This window comes from Prionailurus viverrinus, chromosome C1, assembly GCF_022837055.1.
Source record: "Prionailurus viverrinus isolate Anna chromosome C1, UM_Priviv_1.0, whole genome shotgun sequence".
Taxonomy (NCBI): domain Eukaryota; kingdom Metazoa; phylum Chordata; class Mammalia; order Carnivora; family Felidae; genus Prionailurus; species Prionailurus viverrinus.
Window position 1 is genome coordinate 23,037,301 of NC_062568.1, and position 27,281 is coordinate 23,064,581.

The 27,281-nt window shown below is 42.0% G+C and overlaps 1 protein-coding gene across 1 annotated transcript; it reads left to right on the plus strand.

Moving 5' to 3' along the window:
• Positions 1-2,592: 2,592 nt before the first annotated feature.
• CC1H2orf80 (chromosome C1 C2orf80 homolog) lies at positions 2,593-27,135 on the plus strand. The gene is made up of 8 exons (XM_047868779.1): positions 2,593-2,633; positions 4,397-4,478; positions 6,528-6,610; positions 8,195-8,282; positions 8,947-9,018; positions 19,517-19,604; positions 20,142-20,260; positions 27,010-27,135. The coding sequence occupies exons 1-8, from the start codon at positions 2,593-2,595 to the stop codon at positions 27,133-27,135; spliced, it is 699 nt and encodes a 232-aa protein (XP_047724735.1).
• Positions 27,136-27,281: the final 146 nt, after the last annotated feature.

Consider the following 27,281-nt stretch of genomic DNA (forward strand, 5'->3'; position numbering starts at 1 on the left):
CAGGGAGGGGATCTGCATGGAGTATACAGATATTTACAGATATTCAGGGCATGATATTCTTACAGAGTATGTGGGCTGTGACTTCTGGGGGGTTTCTTTCTATGAAACAGCTAATGCCTGAGACAGCTAACATCTTTCCATTAGACCCTTTGTGTGTATTTCCAGCCAGAGTCTTGGTTTTTGTTAAAGCTCTGTAGACAGAAAAGAAGAATGACTGGCTGAATTCAAATTTAAACCAAATAGTCTATGCAAATGGCCCCCTTTCAACCACACAGAGCTACTCAATGTACGAAGTCACTGAACTCTACAGCTAGAAGGGACCTCTCCAATCATGCAATGACTGTTTTGCAGAAGAGGAAACAGAAAAACACAGAGAGATAAATTCACTTGTCCAAGGTGACACAGCTAGCTGATAGCCTTACTAGGTCTTTGGACCTCCTGGGGGTGAGGCTCGCTCATATTTTTAAGATTTAAACCTTTGTTTATTATGCCACGTTGAATGGCGTTGGGGAGGGTGGTCCAAGGGGAAGTTATCACAGTGGGCAAGAAATGCATATTTTATAATTTAAGTCTGAAGTTCTAAGGGCTGGCTCAGAATTACAAACAAGAATGGGTTAAAGCAAATGCTAAGTCTTTTGCTTTTTAAAAAAGCATCAAAGCTAAGGGAGCCTATCTGCCCCCTTGTGAACGAATTGAAATAAGACAAATGTTCGACCGACAAATGCGTTTCCAACTCAGTGAATTAGAAGAATCATAATTTGTGCTAGCCTTTATGAAGTTTCGAGTGGTAGGGTGAAAAATGCTCTTGGTGATATTAACCAAGCTCATCATTTTTTAGACAACACCTGAGACTGGAATGCAGAAGACCCAAGAAGCTTGGTCACAGCCAAGCCAGTCGGTCAGTGGTACAGCAGACTCTACATCCTGGCATCTGGCCTCCCCCGTCCAGTGCTTTTCCTTCTCTCGGTTATGAGGTCCCCTCTCTGGCTTATAGTGTTCTCTCCCACTTGATTCTCCTAGAGAGCTATATTACTGTCTATACAGTTCATTCATCTCCTGTGGAATGTTCCTACTTTGTTCCCCCCCTTTTATCTTCTCTACATCCCATCCAAGACTGAAGCAGATGCAGTGGCAGCAAGAATGGTCCAAAATAATTAATTTGGTCTGGTGAAGAATTCATGTAAATTAAGGACATCCTGTCTTCTCTCTGCTTATTGTTAGAGAGCTGAATCAAATCAAGCATCATGTTTAATGTAGTTTACAGACTACATGTTTTCCCAGAAGTTTCTAAAGTTTTATTCAAACCGTACTTAGGGTGGCAATTTAAAAACACATGCACAATTTCAAAAGCACAGAAGGTAATATGATGAACACCTATAGATTCATCTTCCCAGAGTCGACAAATGTTAACATTTTTTTATATTTGTTCTCAGGGTTCTCCAGAGAAACAGAGCATATATGTATATATGTATAATGTATATACATGTACAAGAGAAATTTACTGTAAAGAATTGGCTCACATGATTGTGGTGGCTTGGCCAGTCCAAAATATGAAGGGGTAGCTGGCAGGCTGGAGACTCGGAGGAGAGTTCTTCTGGCAGAATTTTTTCTTATTTGGGAGGAATCAATCTTTCTTTTATCCAAGCCTTCAACTGATTGGATGAGGCCCATTGACATAATGGAGGGTAATCTGCTCAACTCAAAGTTGATCGATTTAAGTGTCAAGCTCATACAAAAAATACCTTCACAGAAACACCCAGCATAATTTTTGACCAAATATATGGGCACAGTGGCCCAGCCAAGCTGACACATAAAAATAACCATCACAATTTGCTTTCCATCTTGTTTAAGAAATAAAACATTGTGGACATAGTTGATATTCTACTTATACCTCTCCTTAGATGTCCCATTTAAAAGTGATGATTTTTTTAATAAACTCCTTTTTGTGACCTCAAATGCCTTCTGATGCCATCACCTAAACTCCGGTTTCTGGCTCAATGTGGAGATAAGAATTGAAGACATGGCCTCACCTTTGCCATGATGATGTATTCTTTCCAGGACCCACCGGCCATAGGAATTTGTACACAGGTTCTATAGAAAACTCCATTATGAGCCATTGTACCAAGGTGGATTCACTGGGAGTCACTGTGTGGAATGCACACAGAACTCACATGTTCAGATCACAGCATGTTTGGATGTTTCTGTCCAAATAGTCTCATCTACTATTACATGAGCCATGACTATTTTACTTGCTTATTTATTGCAAGGATAAGTAAATGGTGAATGTTGGGAAACTTGGAAAGAATAAGAGGTGTCAGACAAATTCAAGGTACAGTGCACCGCCCTCCCACCCCCAAGCCAGTTTAATTCCAACCTGGAACCGGCTGGATAAGAGGCCTGAGCTCTGCACACTCCCGGATCCCTTCCAGAGTCTAGGACTCCATGACTGGTATTTGGAGTGATAGCATCCCTAACTCAAATTCTCTCTGATTTGCTGCTGTAGCTTGTAGGCTCAAAGAGGCTGACTCTTCCCCAAGGATATCAGGGGCAGTGTAAGCTACAGATATCTGCTCATCTGGACAAGCCTTAATCATGGAAAGAAAGCTCCTAAAGAAGGAAATGAAAAAACTCCTGTAAGTATGATTGAGAATAAGCTTTCGTTCATTACACTCGGCATTTGGTGGGTTTCAGGTCATCGATGGTTTGGATATTGGCAGAGGGTAAAAATCTGAGAGAAGAATGGATTCCTGCACTGTAGGAGAAAGCTAGATGATCTGGCTTCTGCCTCCTGCCTGAGAAGCCTCACGTGTGGTGCAAAGCAGGATGCTGACTCTCTTGGGAGAGATGTTTCTGCCAAGACCGTGCACTGCACATCCGAGGCATCCCCATTCTGGAACCTGACAGCTGAACCCCCAGGCCAGGCTGCCTCTACTGGACAGGGTGTGCCTTTGAAAGGGCCCTGCCAGGAACACAGGCGAGATTTCTGCAAAATGTGCCCAAAGGTACATTTATAAGTGTAGCCTGCCTCTTTCATTGTTAGTCTTATCAACTAAATAATTCATCTCCTTGTTCTTGCCATTTGAACTTAAAAAAAAAAAAAAAAGCCAAGTTCTCCCATGGAAAAATCTTTTTTCTCCTACGGTAGCTTTTCTATGATTTGGTACTTTGTTAAGAGGTTGGTGAAAATCACAGACCATATGAAAAGGGGAGAAAAGGCTGTTCTGTTTCATATATATTATAGGCACAACAATAATATCCTTTTTATCAAAGACCTTATCACAGTCTTCATCCAATGTCCTTTCTCTACCTACTAAGATAATTATGTTTTAACAAGTCCTTAAGAAATACTGGAATAAAATATGTAGGACTACACATAATTCCATGTATGGGCTTGGAAGCCAACATAATAATAATAATAAAAAAAAAACCTATTATCAGGAATGTCAATTCCTCCATGTAGAACTGGCATTTCAAAACTGATATAAGAATAATTTTATATCTAAAGAATACATTTAGGCTACTTTAAATAAATTGCCTTGGAATTAGAAAGCAAAAATTTGAGAATTTTTTTTAAATCTTAGCCTAGTGACTCAGAACTTTAAGAAACCAGACACAAACTTACCACCCCCAGCCCCCACCCCACCCCACCCCACCCCCCACAGTAACTTGCCCATAGTGCTTGGTAAAGACCTTGAAAACAGAACTGGCCTTATGTAAAAGTGTGCAGATAGACCCGGGGAGCCAGAATCCTTTTTCCTTTATCAGGTCCTTCAGGCTCTTCTCCCTGGGGGGCTGGGGAGGGGGTGGGGAGCGGTAAACCACTTTCTCTTTTCCTGCCAGGACCCCTCATTAAAATCACTGGTAGGGAAGGATCGCACAGGACACACTAAAAGTGGAATTTCTGGTACGCTTTTCTGTATAACTCCTCCTCAGGGTATTTGCTTTCTAACGGGGGAAAAGGGGCCTTAGGGCGAGAGAATACATCCATACAGAATATCACAGAGCTGGAATTTTTCAACTGTGGACATTCTGCCTGAGTTTAACACGGGCAGCAAGGGAATTTTTGTTTTAAACAGTGGATCTCAATCCTTTGGGTTTTGTAAAACCTTTTCTGCGTGTGGGAATTTGTGACGCAGCCCCGCCTCCTGCTTTCCCATGAATCCTGTTCCGACTACGGGAGTCTAATTTTTAGATAAATGTGAGGTAAGCTCATAGTGGTTGAACATTTAAACCTGCACCGTTGCAGAATTGCCTTTTAACTCAAAGTGAATATTGGCTGAGCTACCAGAGCTCTTGGGTTTTGGTGGGGGAGGGGAGGCACTGGAAAGAGCGCGCTTCGGCAAACTGAGCTCCCCTCTCCTTCCCAATGGTTCAATGCTGCTCTCTTGCTTTTAAGGGGAGATTATATTGGCATCAGACTTCGGGAAAATGAATTTGACCCAAAAGGAAGAAGGCAACTCACCTTTCTAGATGATATGGTAAAGAAAGGCATGCCGACGCAAGTCACATTTGTGTTTTTTTGTGTTCAGGGGACAGAGCTAGGACCTAATGTATATCCTAAATAAGCCTAATCTTGATCCTCCCGTAGTGTCCTCATCCTAGAGTCCTCCACACGGTCTTTTCGACTCATTACACTGAAAGCAAAAATAACGAGAAAGTCCAAGTTATAAGACTCTTTGCTCTTGGCTATTTCTCTCCTAGAAAAGATTAAAAAGCAAAATGGATGCAAAGTTAAACGTTACATACATGTTGTTCAACAATTTTTTTGACAAAATAAGTTATGCAGTTCTCTAATTTTATTTATTTATTTACTTACTTATTTACCGTTTGCATTCATGGAGAAAACCAAAGAATGGAATAATCAAAATCCTTCATCATTGTTAATGTTGAAGTTCAGATTCATGTTCTGTAATGAAAGTTCCCTTCACGGAAATTATGTAAAGGCCTAATTCACAAGAAATTAGTAAATCCTCAGCTTCTTTATGCTTACCTGTTTGCACTATTAAGGAAGAAAGGATGTGTCCCTGCCCTACCCTCCGTCCCTGCCTGACTTCCCTAGAGCTGAATAAGCAGTTAGGCCTGGTGTTCTAAAGTACATCTCTGTGCACATGTTCAGTGGGGAACTTAAATCGATCAGATAAGTGCTTTCAAACTTTAATGAGGTCTCATCGCAAGGCCCTTTTGATTCCGGAAGTTGGGGGGGTGTGGCTGGGGAATTTGTATTTGTAATGAGCAAACAGGCCACGCCCACACAGCTAGCCCTGCATCAACCTTTCCATTAGGTTTCAACCACCAATCACAGTTCTTTTTGCTGTTGTTGTTCACTCTCTAGTTTTGTTTAGTCACTGGAAGAAGTAAGTACAGTTGACCCTTGATTTGACCCCAGATTTGAACTGTGTGGGTCCACTTATGCACAGAATTTTTTAAATAAATACAGTACAATACTGTAAATGTATTTTCTGTTATGATTTTCTTAATCAACTTTTCTCTAGCTTACTGTATTATAAGAATGCAATATATAATATATACAACATATAAAATATGTGTTGATTGACAGTTTATGTCACTGGTAAAATTTCCAGTCCATAGCAGGCTATTCACAGTACACAGATTTTAGACTGCAGGGGTGGGTGCATCTAACCCCTGGGTGTTCAAGGGTCAACTGTACATTGTTTTGAAAAGGTTAGAACCTTAGAACCCATCTAAAACCCCGAAAACAAAACCAACCTTCCCTTTTCTGAAGGGGGGCAGGGTAGAGAGAGGAGAAAGAATATTTGGATGGGGGACAAGGTGAATATGCTTAGAAATTACCAGGAAAAGATGGTCAGCAGGCAAGGAATGAACATTTGAAGTGCTCCTCAGCTTTTTACTGCATACTAGACTCTTAGCAAGCCACTCATTGGGGTCTACCTCTAGTCCTTTGCTCATGCTGGTCCCTCCACCCTCGAGTCCTCCACCTGTCAACATTCTCCTCATACTTCAAGCCCCAGCTCCACCAGGACCCTCTCTCTGAAGCCTCCCGGGATCTCCGTGACACCCCAGGTGGACACACCACTTCCCTGGTGCCCCTGGGAGCACATTTCTGACGTTCTGTTCACAGAATTCAAAATTGTTCTCTGAGGCCCTCTTCCCCCCACCTTCACTTTTTTCTATGTTAAAATTTGAGGACAGTGAGGTGCTGAAAACATCAATTGCTTACCCGAAGATATACCATGAGTTGTTGGCAATACCTAGATTTGAACCCAGATTCCCTGATTCCCAGTTTCCTTCCAAGAATCCACCCTTTCTTTTCCTGTCACCATAAATCAAAAACAAAAATCAGTTCTAGTGAGAGGTAAATGTAATGACTGAAGATCCCTAAATATTTCTGTCTGGGAATCAGGTTACTGGACATAGCTGATGATCCTCACCTTTGTGGATGTGACAATGTAGTAGAATAGGCTTAGCAGTGCCATTGTCATTGGGTCCAGGGAGTGCTTCGGCCAATGTCTAAGCCCATCCCTTTTCTGTCTGCTTCCCGCTCCCAGGCACACTATGACTTGGCCATCAATGTTGCTTTGCAATGGCTGGATCACTTGGAAGACTTCACTTGGCTGGAGTGGGAGAAAGTGTAAGTGGAAATGGTTTCTTTCTTTCTTTCTTTCTCTCTTTCTTTCTTCTTTCTCTTTCTTTCTTTCAAATGTATGACTATGAGTAGTGATAGAGAAAACTTCTATCTGGCATCATCCACCACGAGGCACTCTGATTGGAAAATACTGCAAGGTGGGGAGCCTTGGTGGTTCAGTCAACTGAGGGTCCAATTTAGGCTCAGGTTATGATCTCACAGTTCATGGGTTCAAGCCCCCATCGGGCTCACTGCTGTCAGTACAGAACCTGCTTCAGATCCTCTGTCCCCATCTTTCACACTTCTCCCCTGCTCGCATGCACGCTCTCTCTCTCTCTCTCAAAAATAAATAAACATTAAAAAAAAAAAAAAACATTGAAAACACTGCAGGGTGAGTATCCATCCCTCTCCAGCTAGAAACCTGAAGAAACCCTATAGTTGTCAACTTGGAGAACTCATATACTTGTTTAAATATTTTGTATCTACGCATTGGTTTCTGTCAGATGAAGATCCTTCTCCCACATAATGTTCTGTCTTAGAAATATGGACCATACTTTACTGTGCCCATGCCATGATTTTTAAAACAGTCAATTCTGTGGGTAAAGGCTCTTTCGAAGGACTATCAAACACAATTTCTTAAGCATTTAGCTAAATATCTACCTGGGCTGAGGTGTTTGAATTACAGCTGTGTCAATCCTTTCCAGGATTATTGGCATTTTCTGCCATGTTTGCCAGGCAGACCCACTCAACTGACTAAAAATAAGGAACTAATGAAGACAGGATTGAATAGCTTATTCCAGAGGCCAGTTATTTTTTCTGTTCCATTGCCTTAGAACACACACCTTGTCCTGGCTCGCTATATCAGTTAGGGTTTAGTTGTAATAAGCAGAAAATCCAGACTTAAGCCTCACCCCCCAAAAGAGGAGGGAAGAAGGAATTTATTAACTTTGCGTTTGAAAAGTCCATGAGTCGGTCTGCATTAGGCAGGGCTTAATTCAAAACTCAAATCGTGTCATCAGGATTTACTTCTGGACTATTTCCCCTGGGTGGACATTATTCTTAATTTCAGCCCATTTTATTGCAACATCCAGTCCAAAGGAGAATAGATTTTTTAAAAAAATCACAGGATTGTGTCTCAATTGTGCCTCAGCCCCTGATTTGTCTGGAGGTGGAGGGTGGGGGGCATGGAATACACTGACTAGCTTAGTCCACAGTGTTTTACCCTTGGAATCTAGGGGTGTTCATGGCTTCCCTAGAAGCACATAGGCTTACAGTGGGTAAAGCAGTTCCCTCCATCAAGAAGGGGAAGAGGATACGGGTTGGCAAAACCATAAGCGTCCACCATAGTGGCCAATGGTTGCTAGCTGTGAAAACATGGACCAACGAAGGCAAATTCATCACCATTGTTGGAAGATTCAGAATTCTAAGTGTGTACTTTACTGAGAGCAGATTCACCACATTAATTTTGTAAAAAGATGCATAACACATGGCCATTGGAGATTACTTATGGATTATTATTATAAACTTAATAGATGTCCAAAAAACCCAAAAATAAACCTTCCATTGTTATTTACTCCTATTCCCCCTTAGGAAAATGCCATTTCATGGCAGACCCACATATCCAAACCGGAAAGAAAGAGAAGCAATGATTTTATCATCTTACGCTGGAATCTTAATGGTAAGGTAAAGAACACTGTTTGCATATATGGGGATTTTATATTTACTTATGTGCATTTTGATATTAATGCATATTTATTTTATTTTTCAACCGTTCTTCCTAAATGCTTAAGGTTTACTAATATTAAATGTTCCGGTTTTAAAGATACAGTAAAAAATATTTTATGCCTATATGGTATTGTGAAAACCTTCATTTAAAAGGCAAAAAAAGGGGCGCCTGGGTGGCGCAGTCGGTTAAGTGTCCGACTTCAGCCAGGTCACGATCTCGCGGTCCGTGAGTTCGAGCCCCGCATCGGGCTCTGGGCTGATGGCTCAGAGCCTGGAGCCTGTTTCCGATTCTGTGTCTCCCTCTCTCTCTGCCCCTCCCCCGTTCATGCTCTGTCTCTCTCTGTCTCAAAAATAAATAAACGTTAAATAAATAAATAAATAAATAAATAAATAAATAAAAGGCAAAAAAAAAAAAAAAAAAACCCAGAATGAAAGACATAAATAATTGGATACAGGTGATTCTGATTTACCTGCTTATTCAGAAATTACTTATTTAGTGCGCATGCTATCCAGGCATGATGCTGTACATGTTGGAGCTACAATTGCTTTGTGTCGTAATAAAAGAAAAACCATGATATGATAATACATTTGTTGGTTCTGTTGTTTTTTTTTAACAGAACAGTCTCCCAGTTGAGGAAATCTTTAAAATGTATGGAGCCGATTCTTCTACCAATTCTGGGGCCACCAAGGTAGGGGAGACCCGAGACCATCAATAAGAGGAAATTTTAGAGAGGATTTCTTTATTTTTATACATTTATAATGGATTTTTAACATTGTCAACTGCATGAAATAACAGTTGTTAATCGAAACATACAAAACTAGAGGGGACCACGCCTTACCTGGCTCATAAAGGTTTGTAAAACGCTTTCCTCACGTGAGGGCTGTGTTCATAAGGACAAATGTGTTTTGCGTAAGGCTAAGTAGAGGCAGCAAACAGGTCGCCAAGCTCTGAGTCTAGATTCTGCCTCTGTCTCTGGTGAACAGAATCTCTCGCTTACTCTGTAATGCACGTTTGGCAAGCCCAAGAACTCCCCTTGCATGATGCACCAGAACATCCAGAACTCAGGCAAGATGTGCAAGGTTTGTTCTCGTGATACATTCTGTAGTTTGCTGCTGCCACACTTCTTCCCGCGAGGGTCCTTTAATCACAACAGTAGACGCGGCAATTATCACAATTCCAGTGACCTGAGTTCTGACACCTCTTCTACAGAGCCCTCGGTCCTTGCCTTCTGGTCTTTACAGCCAATTCAGTTTTTGCTACTTATGGACGTATGGACATTTAGTGAGCATTAAACAAGAGGTGCTATTTAGATGTGAACTACCTATCCGTTTACCTTTAGATACCTGTAGAAAATGGATGAGGAAAGGCGGATGTGCAGTGGGAGTGAGGGACAACCCACACCCACATACCCAGCCCTCTGCTCACACGATCACTGTGGATGCCCCCACCAGCACTTGGCAGGGAGGCCAGGGCAGGGGCAGGGCTATGGTCACAGAAAAGCACCCCCCCCCCCCGTTCTTTACCTGCAGACCATACAGCAAATCAAGAACTCACCATGTCCAGCTTGTGAGTCAAGCATTTACAAAAAGAAAGAAAAAAAGGAAAAAAAAATCAAGCATTTACTAAGAAGTGTTGTAACTTTGAATCCCACTGTCCCATCACCTTAATCCATATGTAAACTGGCTCTAGTTCTGAGACTCAAGTTCCCTTGATCACAGAGGAAGTCAGTACCTTTTCTCTGATCACTCTAGCTTCAACTACATTGATTGATTGATTGATTCATTCATTCATTCATTCAATATGGTTGTAGGTGCAAGGGATATAATGGTGATTGAATCAGGCAAGATTACTTTTCTTATGGGTTTTATATCTTGTACTGGACCTGACATTCCACCTGGTTGAGATAAAGCCACTCTGTGCCCAGTTTTCCTCAGAGACCAAGCTGTTTTTGGTTTTTAAAGAAAGCCCAACCCTTTTGGTTCTTTAGAGAGCCAAGCAAACCATAATGCTTCATTCCTGCTGGGTTGTTTGCTTTTTTTTTTTTCCCTGCAGCTTTCTCCCTTTCAGGCTGCCATCTTTCCCCCTTTCCCCAATACACCCAACACATACACATTAATATCTCAGCTTAACCCTTTCCTTTTAGCCATTGTGTTTTTCCTTATCTTCCGGTGCCTTGGAACAGCTGGGCAGTCATCAGACACTGATTGGTTGGTCTCACTCAAATGGCCAAAGGGCAAATATAAAAAAATCATATCCTGGAGGGGATGGCCCTGTGAACCTTTCTAGTTTTGGCTGGGTTACCAATTAAGAAGGTTTGCAAACATGGGTGCCTGAGTAGCTCAGGCCAGGTTCCTTTCAAAGGGCCAGAACAGGAAGTCATGCTGTTTAGAGGAAGGCTGGCCAATTTCTATCTATACGTCTGGTCTTTCACTTTTTCAGTAAAAGAGACTTTATTGCGCACCTTCTCTGTTCGGTTATACACAGTCTCTATCCTCACAATGGACAATGGGTGACCAGTAACAAAAAGCCCAGATGTGCACATGGACTACACAATGACCAACTCGGAAGGGAAATACATAATATGGTCATGGAGGGGGCGTTCCTTCAAAGGTCTACATTTATTTATTGTTACAGGATCTATCAGCTCATTTATTGGTTTGTACAGGAAAGGCAGCTTGTGTAGGGGTTAAGCATGAGGATTCTAAAGCTAGACTTCCTGGGTGTGAACCCATGCCCCACCAGCTCCAGGCAGAGTGGTCTTGGGTAAGTCATCTGAGTTCCTTCAGCGTCAATTTCATCATAAAAACTGGGACAAGAAAATGGGATTGTTGTGGGAAATGAGGTGAATTAGTCAAGCCCCTAGTGCTGGGCACATGGTAACCTCAGTAACTATAGTTAAGGTTCTGGTACTTGGGATTTGGGTATTCGATTTCCTCTATGTTCCTATAAATCAGGGTTTCTCAATATTTCAGGCCAGATAATTCTTTGTTGTGTGTGTAGGGCCGTCCTGTGCATTGTCGATGTCTAGCAGTATCTCTGGCCTCTGTCTACCCTTTAGATGCCAATAGCTTGCCCCAATGTGATAACCAGAAATGTCTCTTGGCTTTGCCAAATGTCCCTTCAGAAGCAAAATCACAGCTAGTTGAGAACCACTGCTCTAAATATTAAAAAATTAAAAAGCTCATCAAGCATCCATATATATTATTAACACAATATAAACTTTGCCTATTTTAGACACCAAATGATCACAAAGGGTATGATACCATTTGAGCTACAATAAAAAAGTCTGAGGATCCTCTACCCTTGTGGACCTCATAAGCTCCTCCCTGCTGCAAGAATGCCCACCCAGGCCTTTCTATTGTGGCTTTATATCAGCTCAACTCAGGGACCTCCTCCACATCTTATTTAAAAAATTAGTAGAACCCTCAATGGAGATGTAGCATTTCAAAGATTAAAGTGGAAGAGCTATTTTAAAACAGTCTTTCAGGGGTGCCTGGGTGGCTCAGTCGGTTAAGTGCCAGACTTCGGCTCAGGTCATGATCTCGTGGTTCATGAGTTCGAGCCCTGCATCGGGCTGTGTGCTGACAGCTCAGAGCCTGGAGCCTGCTTCAGATTCTGTGTCTCCCTGTCTCTGCTCCTCCGCTGCTCGCACTCTGTCTCTCTCTCAAAAATAAATAAAAACATTAAAAAAAAAATAAAAGTCTTCCAAGGTTTAACATAATTTCAAAAAATTGATTTAACTAGGGGATGAGGTTGTTCAAAAGAAGTTATTGACAAAGATTCTTCTGGAATTACTGCATATACCTGAATAAACTTTTTTGAGTTGTTTTAAATGTTTATTTATTTATTTTGAGAGAAAGAGAGAGCGAGCCCGTGCACACTTGCAAGCCAGGGAGGGGCAGAGAGAGAGAGAGAGAGAGAGAGAATCCTAAGCAGGTTCAGCACTCAGTGCAGAGTCCCACACGGGGCTCCATCTCACAACTGGGAGATCGTGACCTGAGTCGAAATCCAGAGTGGGATGATTAACTGACTGAGCCACTCAGGCGCCCCTATCTGAATAAACCTTGATTCCTTTGGATAAAATGTCTCCTAGACAACAGCTAAAATCCTCCCCAAGCAAGAGCTTAAAGCCCTGTTGAATACTAATCAGATTATGTAAATTTCTGGCCACTAGAATTGGCTACAGTATATAGTGGGTTGTGCAAAGGCTTGATGGTTTTCTTCAGGAGTATTTGCTGCCACCTGGTGACAGAAAGGCATCATAGGCCCAGTATTGTTCTGTCAATTATCCTCAGGTTCTATTCTTGATAGGGAGCTGTTATTTAATGACAGGGAGCCATTTTTCTGCTGAGGGCCTTGGACCTATAGAAAAAAAATCAAGTAAAGGTCTCACACCACTGACAGTTATTTACAATTACTTTAGATAAATATAAAATAGGCTACTCGATTTTATTTTTCAACGTTTTATTATTTATTTTTGGGACAGAGAGAGACAGAGCATGAACGGGGGAGGGGCAGAGAGAGAGGGAGACACAGAATCGGAAACAGGCTCCAGGCTCTGAGCCATCAGCCCAGAGCCCGACGCGGGGCTCGAACTCACGGACCGCGAGATCGTGACCTGGCTGAAGTCGGACGCTTAACCGACTGCGCCACCCAGGCGCCCTTAAATTTTTTTTTTTCAACGTTTTATTATTTATACTCGATTTTAAACTAAAAAAAAAAAAAAAAAAAAAAAGGAGCATAAATCTGCCTTCAACAAAGCAAGCCAGCAATAAAAACATTCCTCAGCTCCATTTCTCAGAGAAAGAGGAAAAAAGGAAAGGGAGGCAGAGAGAGTAAAAATCAGTGCAACCGAGACAGGAGAAAGACGGGGAGAGGTGGTAGAGAACATCGGAACCTCTCTGCTTTCCTTCTCTCTTCCTGTAGCCACACCCCAGAGTCTGACCCGCCATCGCTTAACTGCATCCAAAGTTCAAAGCATGCTCTTCAGAGATTGGCGTCCAGTCCCCGTTCTGTCCCTTACCAGCTGTGTGGCCTTGGATAAGTTATTAACTTCCCCGATTCTCAATATCCCTATGTGTAAATATGCATGATTCCACTTACCCAACCCTGCTAGGTCGTTCTGAGCATTCATATCAGGTGCATGATGCTGGCACAGGGTGGGGGCCTTCAACACACTCAGGGTGGTCAGCCTCCTTCCCCCCACCCCCCGGAGTCCATTGATAGCAGCCTGATTTCTCCGCAGCAGGCCCATCTTCCACCCTCAGACCCGTTCGCAGCCCCAACCTCAGGCACTCACCACAATAATCCGCCAAGTGTCTTCTCTTCTTGACCCAGCCTGAATCATACAAAAATGAAAAAGTGTTTTCATGATAAAGACAGGGACCCACTGCGTTTATACAAAAGTTCAGTATTGGCAGATCTTCTTGATGGGAGATTGAAAACCACGCTTTCAATATCCATGATGTCCAAATGAATACTCACAATAAATGTTGAAAGTATAAAGGCCAAGCAAACAACAGATCCGCCAAGTGGATGAAATTGGACGTATCAACCATTTGGGAGCTCTCCCTTCCTTTTGGGAGCCCCTACCCTTCCTTTTGCTCCAGGCTTCCACTATCTTGAATCACGAGTTTATCATTTTCTTTTCTTTCTTTCTAGTTTGACCGCATATACATGTCTAATCAATGTATCGTTTACTTCTGCATATTCTTTGAATTCGATATAAGTAATATAAAAGACAGTCTTCGTAAATAGAGCAAATGTTTTATTCCTTTTTTCATTCAACGCTATGCTGCACAAATTCATCCCTGTTGTTACACACAGTTTATTTTCACTGCGTATAGTATTCCGCAGTAGAAGAGTACACCACCGTTTATTTATATATTCTTCCATTATAGACATTGGGATGATTTCTGTGATATGTCTCTTTGTGTACAGTACAAGAATTTAGTTATTTGTTTCTTTCTTTATTTATTGAGAGAGAGCAAGAGAGAGAGAGTGCATGTGAGTGGGGGAGGGGCAGAGAGAGAGGAGGAGAGAGAATCCCAAGCAGGCCCCACGCTGTCAGCACAGAGCCGGACTTGGGGCTTGATCTCACAACCGTGAGATCATGACGTGAGCCAAAATCAAGAGTCAGACACCTAACCGACTGAGCTGCCCAGGTGCCCCGCCCTTGTGTTCAGTGAAAGAGCTTCTGCATGGTCTATAACTAGGTGTGAACCTGCTACGTCATAGGGATGTGAATCTTCAACTCGACATGAAGTCTAATTGCTTTCCGAAATGGTTGTACCAATTTACACTTCTACCTGCAGTGTAGGTCATCTGCTTGCTGCTTTCAGGCTATGTAAGCTTGTCCGTCTGTTAAGTGGCTGAGGTCTTAATTTACATTGTGGTCTTAATTTTCAGTCCTCTGATTATCAATGAGCAGCTATTTCTACGTTCTTCTTTTGTGAAGTGCCTGCTGAAAATCTTCTGTCCATTTTTTTGTTTGTTTGTTTATTCTACTACAGGATATATAATCAGTCCTGGATTTTCCAGTACTCTTCCTATTTGAAATTTGCCGTTTCTCTTCACAGACATTAATAGGTTTGGAAAATACGATGTTGCCCCATCCCAAGCACATTTGAAAAACTTCTTGGACAGATCCAACTGTCTTTCCAGACCACGTGCCCTGCTTTTACTTTGGAAAATATGATTGTCATACGCATATACCTGATCACTCTGACATCTAGAATCAGAAACTTTCCACCTTCTGTCTCAGTGATACCAGATGACATTTTAATAAGTTACTGCTCAAGGCTGAAAGAAAGGTTCGTGCAGATTCCTGTCTATGCTCTTCAGCCCTTAATGATGTATCCGGGGCCTTTCTTGTGCACATTCCTACGTGACACATCCCCATCTTCTCTCCCTCTTCATGCTTCCAGTTAGAACAAACTCTCGTTGAATGTGCTTCGGACATAATATGGCACCTAAGGAGAACTTGAATCAAGAAATAAGAATTGCCATAATACTTCCACACTGACACGATGATGATATTAGGAAATAGCTTTAAAGGAAAAAAAAGAATGTACAATCAACTCTAGGTTTAGGATTTACATTTCATCCTACTTTGAAAATAATTTCTCACACAAACCACACAGGAAGCTATAGGAACTGCTTGCATGAGCCATCAGATTATCAGGACCATAGAATATTTGAGCTGGCAGTGACCTTTAAAATCATCAGGGTCTGTCTTCCCCAGTGGATAGGGAGCTAGAGCATGAAAAACATCAAGTCTTGAATCTTCAAAGGCATCGAGAACAACGTATAAGCCAGTTTTCTTTCTCTTATACCTGGCATATGTTGTTCTGAAGGGCCGTTCTCATAGCCATAATCGCCCCACCAATACGAATCCTCATTTTATTACTTTCTGTGTTTTAGGGCCATGTTTCTGAATAGATATCTACTTCTTGAAGACGGAGGCCGTTGCTTATGTTTAATTTTTTACAATGCTGGATAGCAGGTATACTCTATAAATATGTTAGCCGTTTAAAAGAAGGCTGAGGTTTGGCTTTGATTTTCTTTTTCCTGTAGTGTACTTGTTTTCTATTTTTTTGGAATTCTTTATTATTTCATTCCATCTCTTTTATTTGAGCAAATGTGCTCTTCTCTGTCCGGTTTAAGGCGGGGAGCTTAAATCATGGATTTTGAGCTTTTCTAATATATACACTTAAAGCTATAAATTTTTCTCTGTAAACATTTACTACTTTAATTGTATCCCTCTTATTTTGTTACAGATGTAGTTAAAGCAGGGATTTTGTTTCTCAAATAAACATATTTTCTAATTAAAAAAAAAGGAAAGCTGAGGTCAAATTTATTTTTTTAAGTTTATTTATTCATTTTGAGAAAGAGAAAGAAAGAGAGAGAGAGAGAGAGAGAGAATGAGTGGGAGAGGGGCAGACAGAGAGGGAGAGAGAATCTTAAGCAGGTTCCACACTGTCAGCACAGAGCCCGATGAGGGGCTCGAACCCACAAACTGTGAGATCATGACCTGAGCCGAAATCAAGGATCAGAAGCTTAACCTACTGAGTCACCCAGGCGCTGCGAAAGCTGAGGTCAAATTTAGAAGGGCTCCTGCTTAGGTGGCTATAAACTATTCTGTCAACAAAGAGAACACAACCACATTTATTATTTAATCCATGTTTTCTGTGTGATAATAACCAAAAACCTATAGTAATCGTGAAAACCAGAATCTGTTTCTCATGTGAAGGAGTCTGGAGGTGGGCAGATCAGGGTCACTACCAAGGTTCCACAGGGTGGTAAGGAACACAGGCTTCTCCTGGCTCTCTGCTCAGTTATTCTTATTGAAAATTGCAAAATAACACATAAATACAGTACCTTCCTTCACAAAAAAATACACCCCCAGGGCGCCTGGGTGACCCAGTCTGTTAGGTGTCCAACTCTTGATTTTGGTTCAGGTCATGATTTCACAGTTCATGAGCCTGAACCCTCCGTCAGGCTCCTTGCTGACAGTGTGGAACCCGCCTGGAATTCTCTCTCTCTCCCTCTCTCTCTCAAAATAAATAAACTTTAAAGAAAAATAAAATAAAATAAACAAAAAATAAAAACTATCCCCCCCCCCCGCCAAATCCCACCTATGTATAAACCACACAATTATCTTAAACTCAAGTTCTCATGGAAATGAAGATTTCTACTTACTTTGAAGGAATACCAGTGATGTGGGAACTTGATCATTAAGAGTTTGGATGGTAGGGTAGAAATGGTCTACTGACCTGGAAATCTAAAAATGGGTATTTATTTTATTGTCCTTCTCTTTCGGTATTTGCCTCAGTTATATATCATGTAAAAGTGTCCTATTGATGAAATGCCATATTTGTTGGAATGTACACATAAAGAGAATTGTATAATCACATCTTGCTCCTTAGAAATAAGAGTTCTGTAAATTCTGTAAATGTAATGCCTGAAGCTCTCTCGGTGAGAAAGCAGAAACTTGTTGGTCTTGCAGAGGGATATGAATTACTTCAGGCCTGCTGGCTCTGAGTAGTTATTTGTTATTAGTTATTCGATTAGTTATTTCCAGGCAGGATCCTGTAAAGGAAATGGTGGCCAAGTTGTTGCCCTGGGTAATTCACTACAATAGAGAGAGATGAGTCAGGGAGGAAGATGATGATTATGATGGTGATAACAAACATAAATAATAATTACTGTTGTCATTAATTTGAAAGCTAATATATGGTACTATGTGCCAAGCACTATTTTAAGTCCTTTACATATGTTAACTTTTCAATCCCCACCACAACCCTGTAAGGTCACTGCCGGTGTTATTATTATCACGTGAAGAAACAGGAGGAGTTAGGTGACAGGCCCAAGGTCACACATCTTGTATATGGTGCAGCCTGCCTTCACAGCCAGCCAGTCTGAAACTAAAGTGTCTGCTCTTAACCACTATTGTTTGACTGGAATGGGAGTTAGTCAACCAGCCAATGACACTTGAGGGCCTCCTCTCTAAGGCACTGGAGAGAAAAGGTTAAATTAGCTAACTGGGCTCCCTGCTTCCACACTCCAACCTGTTCTCCACACTCCTGTTCTCCTGCTGTTTAGCAGCAGAGCTAAACCAGACCTGCTCAACCTACTGCTTAAACAAATGTCGGTGGCTTCCATTGATTCCTGGAATCGATGCAACGTAAGCTCCACACCATGGCCAACAAGGACCCAGGGCATCTGGCTCCTGCCTCCCTCCTCAGCCCCAGCTACAATTTCCCCTTTCTCGCTATGCTCTTGCCACCCTGGCTTCCTTTCTGTGTCTGGAAACACAGGTTATTCCAAGAGGACCTTCTCATTCCCTTTGCCCGGAGTACTCCTCTCCAGCTCTTCCCAGGGCCGTCGGCCACTCACTCTGGAAATCTCAGCTGAAACACTGCTTCCTTCTAGAGGCTTCCTCTGGCCACTCTGAAGTGGTGGCTATCCAGTCACTTGCTAGTACACCATCTTGTTCCATTTATGAAGCCCATCACAATGTAGGATTACCCTGGTTGTCTAATCATTTATTGTTTGTGATTCCTTACTCAGCTCCAGAAGGGCAGGAACCTGGTCTGTCTCAGTAACCACCGCTCCTAAAAGAGGGCCTGGCCTGTAGTAGGTGCTCAGTGAAAACTCACTGAAGGAATGAACGAATGAAGAGACAGTCCTAACCTTGAAGAAGTCCCCGGTGTAGAGCAGCAGACAGTGGGTTATGACTAAGTGCAGATATTACACACTGCGGCTCTTCTACGTGAGTGCATGCTTTGAGTTCACAGAGGAGTGAGTCAGTAATTCTGCCTGGGGGGTAAGGTGGGGGGGTGGGGTGCCAGCATAGGAGAGTGGAGGTGGGAGACATCGGGGCGAGTTTCTCAGAAAAGGTGATATCTGAGCTCTAGCTCAATGGAAAAGGAGGAGCCTGTAGGCAGAAAAGGAGGGAATGGTTGTCCCAGGCAACTAGGTGAGGAGCGGGGTCAGCGTGTGAACGAGCCTTCCGGGCAAAGGGGACCAAGCGCGGCAGCAAAGGCAGCAAATGAACGTGCATACGGTGTGAGGCATGAATTCCACCAGCAGACGTCCATGCTCTGTGAGGGGCCTACGGCTACTTCAACAGACCAAGTGCCGCAACTCGCGGCTGTTAACGGCACAAAGTGTGTGCAGCTTTTAAAAACAGGACTGTTTTGGGGTGGCTCAGTCGGTTAAGCATCGGACTTTGGCTCAGGCCATATGATCTCACAGTTTGTGGGTTTGGGCTCCGCGTCGGGCTCTGTGCTGACAGCTCGGGGCCTGGAGCCTGCTTCGGATTCTGTGTCTCCCTCTTTCTCTGCCCCTCCCCTGCTCGCACTCTGTTTCTCTCTCTCTCTCTCTCTCTCTCTCTCAAAAATAAATAAACATTAAAAAAATTTTTTTAAGGGGCGCCTGGGTGGTTCAGTCAGTTTAGCGTCTGACTTAGGCTTAGGTCATGCTCTCGGGATTCGTGGGTTCGAGCCCAGTGACGGGCTCTGCACTGACAGCTTGGAGCCTGGAGCCTGCTTCACATTCTATGCCTCTCTCTCTCTCTCTCTGCCCCTCCCCTGCTTGTGCGCTTTCTCTCTCTCTGTCTCAAATGAATAAACATTAATTTGTTTTTAATTTCAAAACTAAAAATAAGACTGTTTTCCTTTCAGGTTCCCCGAGCTCCACCTTTCCGCCTCTCCTTGCACCCCTTTGCCATGTTAACGGCACCCAAAGCAGCAGAATACGCCCGCAAACAGGGTAAGCCTGCTTACTTCCACTGCTTGAGAAATTTAAGTAAAACTAGGCGGTGAATACACAAAGTAAGGCCAAAGTTGTGATAGCATAAGATTCTTCTGTCCAGTTGAACAAAGAAAAAACAAACCAGAAGCATCCATGACTTAATTTCCCTTCATGTTATAGAAGTCAGAGAAGTCTTATTTCTCAGACCCTTTAGCATTGGGAGCAAAGCACTCTAATTTTTTTTTTTTAATTCTTAAAAATGTTTTTAATCATTTTTGAGACAGAGACAGAGGGTGGGTGCAGAGAGAGAGAGGGAGACACAGAATCTGAAGCAGGCTCCAGGCTCCAAGCTGTCAGCACAGAATCTGACGTGGGGCGGGAACTCGTGAACCAGGAGATCATGACCTGAGGTGAAGTCGGACGCTTAATCGACTGAGCCACCCAGGTAGCCCTGGGAGCAAAGCACTCTAGAAGGGAAGAATCTAAAACCGTGGGTGGACTCATTTTTTCAAAAAAAGTTTCTTATACCGATACGGTTACTGCATGTGTCTCTAGGTGTCAAGTTAAGAAGGGGAGCAAACAAAAACGCCGCCAGCAGCTCTGCAAGGGAAGTACATGTCACAGCGTGGAAATCATCAAAAAATGTATCTTTGGACATCCAGCCCAAGAACAAAGTAGGTCTAAAAATGCAAATTGGACCAAACTGATAACGGAGAGTTTGGGGAGTATTTTACTTACATTGTGGTTAAAAGTCTAGCCTTTGGAGAGAGATGCTGTGGGTCTGAATATCAAGCCACTCCTTGCTGTGTGAAGCTGTGTGACTTCAGACAAGCTACTTAACCTCTCTGTGCCTTAGTTTCCCCCTCTACAAAACAGGAAGAATATGGTTACCTACTGTCCAGGTTGTTGGGATGAGTAACTGGGATTATGCATTTTAAGAGATTAGATTAGTGCTTGGTGCAAAGTAAACCCTAAATAAATACTAGCCATTATTATCTTTTAGCACTTAAGAAATACTATTCACAAATTAATCAGCTGTTATTTTTTGATTCAAGTAAATGTGTTGAGGAGACTTATATGAATGCCTGTGTCCTAAGTGTTTCTCTTCTTGGTCCCTTTCACATTAATGAAAATTTATCTTTGCCTGCTTTGCATCTCTGCTGCTTCTGCCCTGTCCATCCGATTCCTGGCACGTTTATGCTGCAGAATTCAGAGAAAGGTCAGAGAGGCACTGGGCTGGAGAAAAAGGAAAAAGGCAAGCGAGTTCTTTGCCCTTCCCGCCCTGGCTCTTTACTGTAATATGCAAAGTGAAAAGGAAATTTATAAAGACGTCAGGAAACCCAGTTGGTCAACATAATAAAAGCTGAGAGGGGAAAGAGTCAGATAAGTGGTACAGCTGGGCGTCTGGGATATTTTAGGGCTTTGCAGAATGAGGGACTATGGGTCAGCAGCAGGGCTATAAGCTAGGAAAAGGAAAGGGAATTTTGAAACTTGGTACACTGGATTATGAATTGGGTTTGCTTTCAGAAACACAAGTGAAAATTAAAATTTCTTTTTATGGGGCACCTGGGTGGCTCAGTCCCTTAAGCGTCTGACTCTCAGTTTCAGCTCAGGTCATGATCTCATGGTTTCGTGAGTTCAAGCCCCGCATGGGACTGACTCAGCACTGACAGTGCGGAGCCTGCTTCGGATTCTCTCTCTCTGCCTCTCCCCTGTGCATGCTGTCTCTCAAAAATAAATCAAGAAACTTAAAAAAATTACTTTAACAAAATAAAAAAAAATTTATCTACTTTGGTTGCTGTACTGTTCATTTTTTAATGTGAATCTCTGAATAGACTGGACCACACAGGGCTCAGGATTTATTTAGGTTTTAAAGGCAAACTATTGGCTGGTAAGAAATGTATCCTTATCATAACAATTGCTTTAGGAACTGCCTGAATTCTTTGGTCATATCAGGGTTTTAAGAAGTGTTGTTCTGGGGCAGCTGGGTGGCTCAGTCGGTTGAGCTTCCGACTTCGGCTCAGGTCATGATCTCACAGTTCGTGGGTTCAAGCCCCGCATCCGGCTCTGTGCTGAGAGCTCGGAGCCTGGAGCCTGCTTCTGATTCTGTGTCTCACTCTCTCTCTCTGCCCCTCCCCTGCTCACGCTGTCTCTCAAAAATAAATAAATGTAAAAAAAAAGTGTTGTTCCAGTAACATAGCAATCCCACCATTGGGAAAGGTTTACTATATTGTTTTCTTTTAAAGATATTTGCTATAATGAGATTTAAAGACGTGGCTTTTCTAGAACCGTATCTGTGTTACTGAAGAACTATTTGAAGTAAGATGTGTGTGCTGTTGTTCTTTTTTTTAAATATGAGTTTGGAGATGGCAAGTTTTAGAAAGTAAAACAAAACAACAGGAAAAAAAGTAACAACTCCAGAAATAACACACAGATGTACACTCATGTATGCATGTGCACACACACACACACACACACACACACACACACACACACACACTGATATCTAGATGTTAAACTTAATTATGAAAAAGCAGATCTCTAAAACGGGAGTTCATAGGCCCATTTATGCATCTTAGGTGCCGAAAATCTGGCTCGCAAGATGACTCACTGGTATGTTTTTTTGAAAATACAATTTCATTTCCTGTGTGTTTTCTTCCACCGCCATTGAGGATTGTTGGCTTCTTGATGGAAGCAGATCTTTTCTTTCCTTATTTCCCACATGTATATATAGTACTTTGCAAGCAGTGGATATTCAGTAATTATTGTTCATTACTGAATTGGCAATAAACTGCATTGTCCCGAGTGCTCTCAAACCACTGTGCTCTGTCTACACTGACCGACAGGCTCATTTCTAGGGACCAGCCGTTTCTATAGGCTAATTTCTGCCTATAAGCCCAGGAGTGCCCAAAAAATAAGTGCCCGTTTTGCAGTAGGGCCAGGTCTTGAGGTGGATCCCTTCCATAAAGTCCTGTTCTTGATAATCAAACAGCAGAAAACACATTTATGACTTTCGTTCATTCCTTTTCCTTTGTGTACGTTAGGCATCTTTTCCAACTCCTGGGTAATGTACTTTTTAAATTAGCTCAAAACATTATAATAGTAATATGTGCTTATAGTAAAACTTTCAAACAATACAGGAAATATGAACTGAAAAATAAAAGAATTGTGCCTTCCCCACACTCCTGTCCTACTCCTCAGAAATAACCACTGTTAATATCTCTTGTGATATTAAAATATTTGTTGTACATGTACATATAAATATACATACATTTGTCCTATTGATTTGTTAGAAATAACAAAGAAATTAATGAAAGCAATATCTTTATTAAATGGAAAATATGCTTTCACAGTTTATTGCTTCAAGTTTTTCAAATTATCTATTTGAGCTTCCTAGTCTTTTTATCCATATGTTTTATGGATATCGTACCGTGTCTTTTAACTGGTGAACATTTACAACCTCAAGATAAAACGATGTCTCATTCAGAACTTTCTATTTATTTCCAGGCACAGAATTGCTTCATAAAGTAAGGGACAAGGAGAATATATATTTTTTTAATCCAGGTAATTTGGAAAATAGTTTTAAAGATTTCTTTTGTATTATATTGACATTGGTAATTCATTTATTAATTTTTTTAATGTTTATTTTTGAGAGAGTGAGTGGGCAAAGGGCAGAGAGAGAGGGAGACAGAGAATCCCAAGCAAGGCTCCACACTGTCAGCACAGAACCCAATGCGGGGCTCAAACTCATGAAATGTGAGCTCATGACTTGAGCCAAAATCAAGAGTTGGATGCTTAACCAACTGAGCCACCCAGGTGCTCCTCATTTCTTAGCCAAAATGAATATGAGCAACACCATACCCTAGAAAAGTGTTGACATTGAGCACATTACCGGGAAATGGATTCGGAATGGACAGGACCATACAAAAGAGCTAGAAAACAGCATGCTATAATGATTAAGAGTATGGACTCCGGAGTCACACAGCTCAGAGTTGACTCTTGATTCTCCCATTTAATAACTGGAGTGAATTGTTAAGTGAATCCCTCTGCGCTTCATTTTCCCATTTATAAAGAGAGGATTACAGCGGTACCTATCTCATAAGGTCGCTACAAGGACTGCCTGTGTGGAAGGGCTGAGCAAAGTGCCGGGACCTAGCTAGCCAGAATACAAGTGCTTCCGTTACTATCACTCCTGACAAAATCACAAGGTCATGGACCGGAACGAGATACAGAGAGAGGGCAATTTGAGGGTTTCTGGTTTCTGGTTCCACACAGTTTAGAAACTGCCGCTCATCCTAACAAGTAAAAAGCTGAACAGGCTGAGAAATGAACTCCTCTTGGATCTGTAGGACAGGGGAGGTCAAAAGGCAAACCTCTGCCCCCAAAGGTTGGAGAGACAGACAGGTGGATATAGGAAGTTACGGTTTACGAGAGCAAAGACTCACAAGTGGAAGCTTCCAGGGATACAGCACTGGAGTATGAAAACCTCGACTGTAATTGGCAAATTACGGGAACCTCAGTGCAGACAACTCAGAGGGTTAGCAACTCCAGGGGGACCAGTCATAGCAGGACACCCACAATATGGTGAAATTTACCTCCAGGAGCTCTGCAGGTTCTCACAGTAAGTATTGGAAAAAATTCCTTTCATGCTTCCAGCAGCAGGAGGAGAAAAGGAATCATGTTTAAATACAGCACGCTGTTCTTAACCTGGCCTGCCCCAAGTGGAAACTAGTTAACTAGAACCTCACCTTCTGGGGTTTTATCAGAGCCCAGCTGACCAAAAGGAAGGGAAATACCAACTCCAGTTAGCTGTAGTCGTCTTGTCCCAGCTGGAGGAGAAGAAAAACTGAGAAACACTTGTGAGGCTCACAGTCCAGAAACACAGGCCCACCAAAGACTGCGTTCTAATCAGAGGACTATTGAACTATTCCCTCCCCAACCCCACACACACACCCCAGCACCACATCACTAAAGGCGTATTCAGAGAGTTCCTTTTGCCCAGTACATCATATCTAACTATCAAGAAAGAATGACAAGGTATAGTAAGATGCATAAAACATAATTGAAAGAGACAGAGCAAGCATTACAAACAGATACGGCAGGGGATGTTGGCATTATCAGACCAGGAATTTAAAACAAATATGATTAATATGCTAAGAGCTCTAATAGGTAAGGAACACAGCATGCAAGAAGAGAGAGCGATGGAAGCAGAGAGGAGAAAATCCAAACTGTTAACTGGAGAATCCAGGTGGGGGCGTGTGTATCTTCATTGTACAAATATTTCAACTCTTCTGCATGAATGTCTTCATGATGAAATTATGAAGCAGAAAAAAAAAGAAACGGTCAGAGTGGATCGAAAAACAAAACCTAGTTATGTGTCGTCTACAAGACACCCGCTTTAAATATAAAGGTACCTATAGATTAAAGATAAATGGACAGACAAAATAAATCATGCCAGCACTAATCAAAAGCAAGGAAAAGCTGTACTAATTTCTGACAGAGCTGACTTCAAAGCAAGGAAAATTGTCAGGGATAGAGAAAGGCATTATAAAATGATAAAGGGGTCAATTCTCCGAGAAGACAATCCTTAACACGTGCGCATGGGACAACAGAGCATCAAAGCACGGGAGGTAAAAACAGGTAAGGCTGCAAGGAGAAATCGCTGACTCCACTATCATAGCTGGAGACTTCAGCATCCCTTCATCAGAAATGGAGAGAGGGCGATTCAAGTTTAAATTCAAAGAAATATATTAACAATTCAAAACAATATAGTATAAGAAAAACACGCAACTGCTCAGGAGCAAAAAAGATTGATTTGCTCTGGGTACGGTTAGTCAAAAGAAGTATAACTTTTATTATTTATGTTTCTCTTTGGAAGTAATTTTGAGCTTGGAGGAAGTTTGCAAGAATGGCACAGATTCCTCATACACCTTTTACTCAGATTCGCCAATTATCAGTGTTTTGCTCCATTAGCATTACCATTTTATCTGCCTCTGTCACTCTAACTCTCTTCCTCTGTGTCTCTCTCTTTCTCTTGGTATATAGTACATAATTTTTTTAAGTTTATTTATTTATTTTGAGAGAGAGAGAGAGCATATTCATGCATGCCCACAGGTTGGGGAGGGACAGAGAGTGAGGGAGAAAGAATCCCATGCAAGCTCTTCCTTCTCAGTGTAGAGCCCAACCTGGGGGTCTCATGAACCGTGAGATCATGACCTTAGCCGAAATCAAGAATTGGACACCTAACAGATTAAGCCACCCAGGTGCCTCCAAATTTGATATTTTTATATGATCTACCACCTATATATCAATTTTGTCAATTGACCCAGTAATGTCCTTCTCTTTTTTAAAAATTTTAAAAAATGTTTATTTATTTTGTGCTGTCAGCCCAAAGCCTGATGTGGGGCTTGAACTCATCAATTGTGAGATCATGAGCTGAGCCAAAATGGGACACTCACCTGACTGAGCCACCCAGGTGGCCCAATAGTGTCCTTTTCTAAACATTTTTCCTTTCTGTCCAGGATTCAGTGTGGGATCCGATACTGTATTTAGTTGAGAAATATAACTCAATTTCCAAACCTCTCAGAACAATTCCATGGATATTCTTTTGTTCCTACATGTATTTTAATCCATCTTTGTCAGTAACTTAGTATTTGATATTTGACCTTAACTCCCTATAGACTGAAAGCTAATGTCTGTGTACATCTGAAACTGATGTGCTTGATACCAGAATCTTTATTTATTTATTTTTTATTCTGCAGGTCACTTAGAAACATGGAATTGCACCACGAGAGTCTATAATACAGTCTCCAGGAGGGGAAAAGAAACATCATCTTAACACTGTAACTCTTGCCAGCACCGTTTGTCTTTATGGTTAGCTTTTGGTGCAAAGTTTGTTGAAGGGTTACTTTGGATGTTGGGCTTTCTTCTCTTAGAATCGTATTGTGTGGCTAGAGTGTGGTTTTTAAAAAATGTATATCTTCAGCTACTTCATGGTCACTGGAAGACAGCTGGTCCGAGAATTTCGAGACTATGTAGTATTTCTACATCAGAACAGACTGGCTTTGCAGCAATGCCACAAGTGTTTAGCACTGAGTACTGCAGGGTGAGGGGGGTAGGAGGCAGCTTCCCGAAGTTTTGACCCCAAATCAAATTAATCTGTCATTCACTGCCCTTACTATGTTCTCCGATGGAGACATTTAAAATCATTTCAATAAAGCAGTAAAGGAAAAATGAGTGTAGGCTTTCTTTCAATAAATATAGTATCTACTAGGAAAAGAAAATGTTCTAGTCCTTCAGCACTTTGCAAAATGCTGATTAAGCACTGGTGTAGCTCGTAAATACATGTAGCAATAATTTGACCAAATGAACGTGAGTACAGATTTCACCCCTTCTGAGGTTTTGATGTGTCACCTTTCTGCAGAAACAGGTGCAAAAACCGGTGTTTCGTTTGTTGGCTTTTGCTGAAAATGGTGGGGTGTCCCGATGCGGTGGTATGGCTGGGGAGACCGATGCCGCCTTTTCCACACGGGTTCAGTTGCGGCTGTAACTGAGGTTTACCTGAGGTCTGCAGCACTAGGTGGAGACTGAAGATACATCAGTGACCTGTGGATACACTGTCTAGCTTCCTAGGACTTCGCCGGGTTTTCTTTGGTCTAGCCCTGCTAATTGTGAGGGAACATTTTTTTTTTTTCC